General features: G+C 39.9%; 1 protein-coding gene across 1 annotated transcript; it reads right to left on the reverse strand.

The window, feature by feature from the left end:
* Positions 1-2,216: 2,216 nt before the first annotated feature.
* Positions 2,217-4,158, reverse strand: LOC109475719 (lactadherin-like). The gene is made up of 4 exons (XM_019776483.1): positions 4,009-4,158; positions 3,011-3,160; positions 2,577-2,804; positions 2,217-2,222 (listed from the first exon to the last, which is right to left on the reverse strand). Exons 1-4 carry the CDS (start codon positions 4,156-4,158, stop codon positions 2,217-2,219), a joined length of 534 nt encoding a protein of 177 aa, XP_019632042.1.
* Positions 4,159-5,896: the final 1,738 nt, after the last annotated feature.

The following is a 5,896-nucleotide window of genomic DNA, read 5'->3' on the forward strand; positions in this document are numbered from 1 at the left end:
CCCCGAACAATAAGACTTCAGGACTCTTTCATGCATAAGTCCATCAGACTTCACAATCATACTGTATAATCAGCATTATACTTCTTATGTCTGGATTGTACTGTTCATATTAGAAGCATGTATATAAGTATGTATGTGTTTATTTTAATATTGGAAATTGTAATCATAATAATGTCATGGAGGCAAATTATATGTATGTCTGCAAGTTTGATATCATTTGATAATAAACAATTGAGAATTAAAACTCACCTCGAGGTGAAATGTACCGGTCATTCACAAACACCTGCACCTCACACAGCTGTAGAGTACGGCTGGGTCCCGGGAGCCGGATTCCAACATAGCGCGCCCTAACTCCGGCTACAGGGATGGTCTTTGTCGTTAATTGGCCTGGGTCGAAGTTCAAGTTCCCTCCCCACGTCGGATTTTTCACCACCTCTGGCACATTCCCCAGATGTAGGTTGAACGGGTTGATTCTTTCAGCTTCAAAGTCCATGCGGTTGTATAGGACGACTCTGTGCATTTATAATAGGACAATAAGTTCAGTTTTGTCTGTGTTTTGTCCCCTTACATTACCTCACCACAGTCCAATTTGTTTGCTTAATATCTGTATATACTGAAAATGCAAAAAATGGTGCAAATGTGCTGAAAAATGAAAATCAACATGACTGAAAACTTCATTTATTTGGTAAATTATAAATATTTTTGCGCACCAAAATGTTACATGGGAGCTTAAAGTGGAGCAGCAAAATCAATCGTTGTCTTTGTTCTTCCAAGTACAATTGTACCTCATATTTAAATTTTTCACTCCTGTACTTCTTTTATTATAATTGTGTAACATATATCATATATATTTCTAACATTAATCCAAGATCACATCGTTGTTCATTATTTCTTGTTGTATGGTTTACCGATTCTGTTAATTTTCTTTAATAAATCACTAAGGCCATGTTGATTTGATTATATGGATGACATCCTCCGGGAGCCCCAAAACTGATGCGCGCGTGCGAATAAAAAAAAAGTTTTGCAAAAAAAAAAGTTCATTATGAAATCTACGTGGTCATGAGGGTTGAGCAAATGGCACAGAATATGGTTTGGCGAATAATCTAGTCTTCAAGTTCATTTCTTTACAATTTCGTCTTTTTTTCGTTTGATTTTGGCATTCTACGACATTGGTATGGTTTTTATTATTTTTTTTGTAACTTATGGTATATTTTTGCTCATTTTGCAACTGTTTTGTACGATTTACAATATGGTTGAAAACCTTTTCTTTTTTTTTTGGAAACGGCCGAAAATTCATGCGCGCACGGATGTCATCCATATTATCAAATCAACATGGCCTAATGGCGGATAAAAACATAAATCATTTGTGTATTGGCCTTACCTGTTGACTGAGAATTGGTGACAAAGATCTATCATCAGCCAAGGATCAGGCTGGTTTACTACGGTGCTCATGCAACTGCCGTGGTACATGTCCGTGTTTGTGTTTCCATCAACAACTTTTTCAGGTGTTTTCCCAGTTACGCGGTAGTTTGTCGACGTCCTGCGTCCCTCAGCTACATTGAAACCTTCTGGTATGTCGATAGTCTCCATTGTCGAGGGGTCGGCTGTTTTATAAAATGAGGTCTCGTTAGTTTAAAAAAAATAGTAAGGATAATTTATACACATTACATAGTAACCATAATTGCAGCTGTGTTGCTTTTATAATACCGGGTAATTGTATTACAATCATTATGGCAAAACGATTTGCTGACTACATGCATAAAGCTTAGTATAAAAGAAAGATGCGTGAAGCTGCGAAATCTATAATATGTATTGTAACGAGGGGGGGGGGCTAACATCGGAAGTTTTTTTTAATCACATGAACGGGGTCTTTAGAAAATGTGAAAATTAGCGAAAAAAAGCGAAAACAAAAATAAGCAACAAAAAAAGGCGAAAATAAGCAAAAACTAGCGAAAACAAGGGATAATGAGCCGAAACCATGAGAGAACATCCCAAATATAAAGCAGTCGGTGGTACTCCCACCTTTCAAATAACGTTCGTTTATTTTTGGCCAGAGCATCAACCTGGTGATGTTCATATTTTTGGACGGTACGTTTATTAATTCTGGAAAATCACTTGCAAAAAATGCCAATACGTTTTTTTCGAGACGAAAAAATTTACAAATCCGACTACTGTTTGCTTAAAGGATGTAACTAAACGCTCAAAATTTCTTTTTTTCATGGCTAGGGAACAGGCGTGGTACCTTATAGGTGATTTAAGTCAATTTTCCATGAATAGTAATAGTACCTTACAGGTACTTTCATTTTCCTTGGCTAGTGACCAGTCGTGGTGCCTTACATGTGAGTTCAGTTCATTGTCCATGGCTGAAGATCAGGTGGGGTTCCTTACAGGTGTGACAGGTGATTTTCCTTGGTGGAGAGCTTACTTAATATACCTTAAAGGTGTGACAGAAAGCTTTCCATGTACAAGAGACTAGGTAAGGTACCTTACAGGTGTAACATGTGAGTTTACTTCCGAGTGACCTTTGGAATAGAGTTCAAGTAAACTCACCTTTCATCACCTGTAAGGTATCTTACCTTGTCTCTAGTCCAAGTCCAAGTGAAGGTAAAAAAAAGCAAGGAGTCAAGTGCCAATGCAACGACTTTCAACAGAAACCTACCGTTAATGCTGCAGCCTAGAACCTCCACCCTCATACTCATATGTCCATACCAGGATTGAGGCAGGAAACGCACGTACCGGGCATCAGTGGGACTGTCCAGCAGGTTGGTTACGGGAGTGTACCTGTTGGTGTTGCCTGGAAACACCTAGACATCACAACCACGATAAATAATAGCAATTTTGTTTAGATTCTTTGTATAATATATTAGCTGAAAGCTGATACAGTGGCACGTCAAACCTAAACCCTAGTATATAACAACCGCCAAGGTTCTTTTTCGTAATAGTTTAGGACTGATTGGATTATTTCTTCTGTTTGATCTGGAAAAAAGGGATATCTTTGCATATAACCTACCTCTTCGGAGCCATCGCTACTTGCATACATGATCCAACTAAGACCATCTACACTGTACTGTAGTTTGTAGGAGGTCACCCACTGGTTGGTATGATGATACCGACCCTGGATGATGGTGCCTGTGACGGTCTTCATTTCTCCTAAATCCACCTGAATGAATGGATGTTCTTCGTTTTAGAATACACGTGAAGTACAAGCCAGGAAACTAACTATGTCTAGATAGCGTGCACTGCAAGCTAAAATTAGCCCGCATTATGCACAATAATTATATAAGGACAGTACTATCAGTGGGGCTAAGTTTTGACATTAACATTCTAAACACAACAGATTCGAAGTCATTAACATAGGACATTGTTCGGAAAAGGGAATTCGAACTTTATCACCTTAGAAAAAGCGAAATTGATATCGTGTGTTGTGCAATAATCCAAACAAAAAAAAATCAGGGATTTCAATACAGTAAAGTATATTGTTTACGTTGATGAAGGTTACTCATCCAGGATGGTAATAATGATAATAAAGTAGTTTAATCTTCTCAAGTTAGATGGACGTTTCAGGTGTACATCCGGCACCATTCATCAGTACACTAGTACTGTGCTGTACAGATGAAAGGTGTCAGATGTACACCTGAAACGTCTAAAGATTAAAAATCCATCCAGTTTGAGAAGACTAAACTACTTTATTATTATTATATAGTTAACAACATGGTTCGCCTTATTGAAAAAAAAAACACATCATCACATGTAGTATTACCCATACGATTGTATGAGGAAACTTACTGCATTATTACACCGCGGTTTCCATACCTGGCGATCGCATGCATTACATACCCGTTCATACGGACTCATACCTGCCAATCAAACCCAATATATACTCACTTTGGAACTCAAACATACAAATATAGCGCTAGCATGAATTCGGGATACCTAAATTAGTACGTTCCTATTCCGAAAGTAACAGGTAGAATCGTGATTATCTAATGTACCAAAATGTCTACCAACCTGTAACCATTCCCCGATTCTGTTGTATCTGACTGACCAGGAGCCCACACCAGCAACTCCGTTCAACCGAGCGCGGTAGGGCGCGTGAGCAGCATCATAATGGTAAGAGGATGCGGTGATTCTGTCATTGGGTATGGCGCCAGATTCCATCCCAAGGGAATATGTGCAGACTGGAAGGACGGTACGAGAAATCTCTGTTCAGTTTGCTTAAAAAAAAACATAAGTCGCCTCTCACTGTGGTCGCCTGTTAAGAGCAGATGTCTGTAAAAACCATGCAAATCAGAAAAAAAGTGGCACAAGACTGGCAATGAAAACATACATTGCCATGGCGACGGTGATTGCTGTTAGGGTTATTGTTTGCATGGCACTGTCATCATTTCATGATTTTGAGGAAGACTTGGTACTTGGACTTCGGACTTTGGTTAAGTCTAGACAGATACAGTGCACTCCTCCACTGAGTGCATAGTGAACGAGCCCTAGGGTCACAGAAAGTAGGGCCATCTGGGGCAGACAGGTCTTCAGGGTTCCAGGAATGTGGGCATGGATGTGGATAAGAGAAATGCCTGTGGACATTCCGCATGCCTGTGGACAAAATACCTGTATAAACTCCTATAATTCTTGCGAATTGCACACAATACTGTACCATTAGGCTCCTCCATGAGACGTCGCCAAAAACTTTAAAAAAATCAAATTTTCTCAAACTTTGTGTGGTGATAGGGCCTTGGCCCAAACCTGCAAAAATGGGTAAGTTTTGGACCCCTGGTTACTTGTACAAAAGACGGCACCCAGGCTGCCGAACCTCCACGGAACTCAAAAACAGGTGCCGACTCATGAATGTCACAGAGAGCCAGCGTGTGCCCGTTTGTCGCAAAGTCGCTAATGTACTATCACAAGTTCGCAATCCCAGCTTTGTATTCCTGATTCCTGTGGTTTAGCAACATTTTTTATGGCCTCTGTTTTTTTTAGTGGGGGGGGGGGTCTTCAAAGGAGGCTAATGATTAAACTGTTAACTCACCTAGGGATATAAAAAGCTGTAGTTCCCTTAAGTACGGCTGCCAGCCATTAGGGGTCTGAGTGACGACAAATCTCCAATACCGCGCTGTCCCCTGGAAACCACCGAACACCCTGGCAGTGCGCTGGTCTGCGCCCACTGGTATGTTCGTAAACGACACCACGTCCTTCCAGATGTACGGACTCCCGACCTAGTAGATGATGTAGGTATAAAATTTACACCAAATATGTATGTATCTATTTCAGCTTTGTTACAAAACAACACTGGGTTTGCAAGCATAACAGATCTAGAGGCAACAGAACAGGGCGGAGCCTAATAAAAATAGAGGCATCAGGACAGAGTCTTAACTTTCACATTGTCTAGCCTAACAAACTCTTACCCAAAGTTCAAACGCATTAATTACTTAGTCTAGTGTATGGTGACCAGCCTCTCCCAATCTGTTCTGCCATTGCTACATGAAACCAACACCACAGGGTGTCTGCTACAGCACCAGTTACCATGATGGTAACAGCTGTAAGCTCCATGTCATTAACCTTGTGTGTTTGGAGAAGAAGAAAAAATCTAAAGCACAACAATTATAAATTTTTCCTTTTGCAAAGGTAAATAAATGTAATCTTGGTAGTCCTTCATTGCTGAAGATTGTTGAGTATCCTCAATCACGGAAAGTGTGACCTCATGTGGCTTAATATATACATGTAGTTGTTTATTGCAAATTCCTGCCCGAGGGCTAATTGCATACAGACATTGCCATGAAAATATTTGCTAACAGCAACTTCTACGTGTACGATATAATTATGGAACCTACTATCTCTACTTCAATCTAATAAAGTTGGTATACATACCGGATAAAAAGTAAATATGCAATATGTGAACAGG

Source organism: Branchiostoma belcheri, unplaced genomic scaffold, assembly GCF_001625305.1.
Source record: "Branchiostoma belcheri isolate BF01 breed outbred unplaced genomic scaffold, Haploidv18h27 scaffold346, whole genome shotgun sequence".
In the NCBI taxonomy this organism is placed as follows: domain Eukaryota; kingdom Metazoa; phylum Chordata; class Leptocardii; order Amphioxiformes; family Branchiostomatidae; genus Branchiostoma; species Branchiostoma belcheri.

Bases quoted from the DNA above. Each gene is read 5' to 3' on its own strand.
- LOC109475719 (XM_019776483.1), bottom strand. From the start codon at position 4,158: ATGGAATCTGGCGCCATACCCAATGACAGAATCACCGCATCCTCTTAC. The intron at 3,161-4,008 runs GTTGGTAGACAT...CCATTCATTCAG, and splicing joins GAATCGGGGAATGGTTACAG to GTGGATTTAGGAGAAATGAA. The intron at 2,805-3,010 runs GTAGGTTATATG...TGTGATGTCTAG, and splicing joins GTAGCGATGGCTCCGAAGAG to GTGTTTCCAGGCAACACCAA.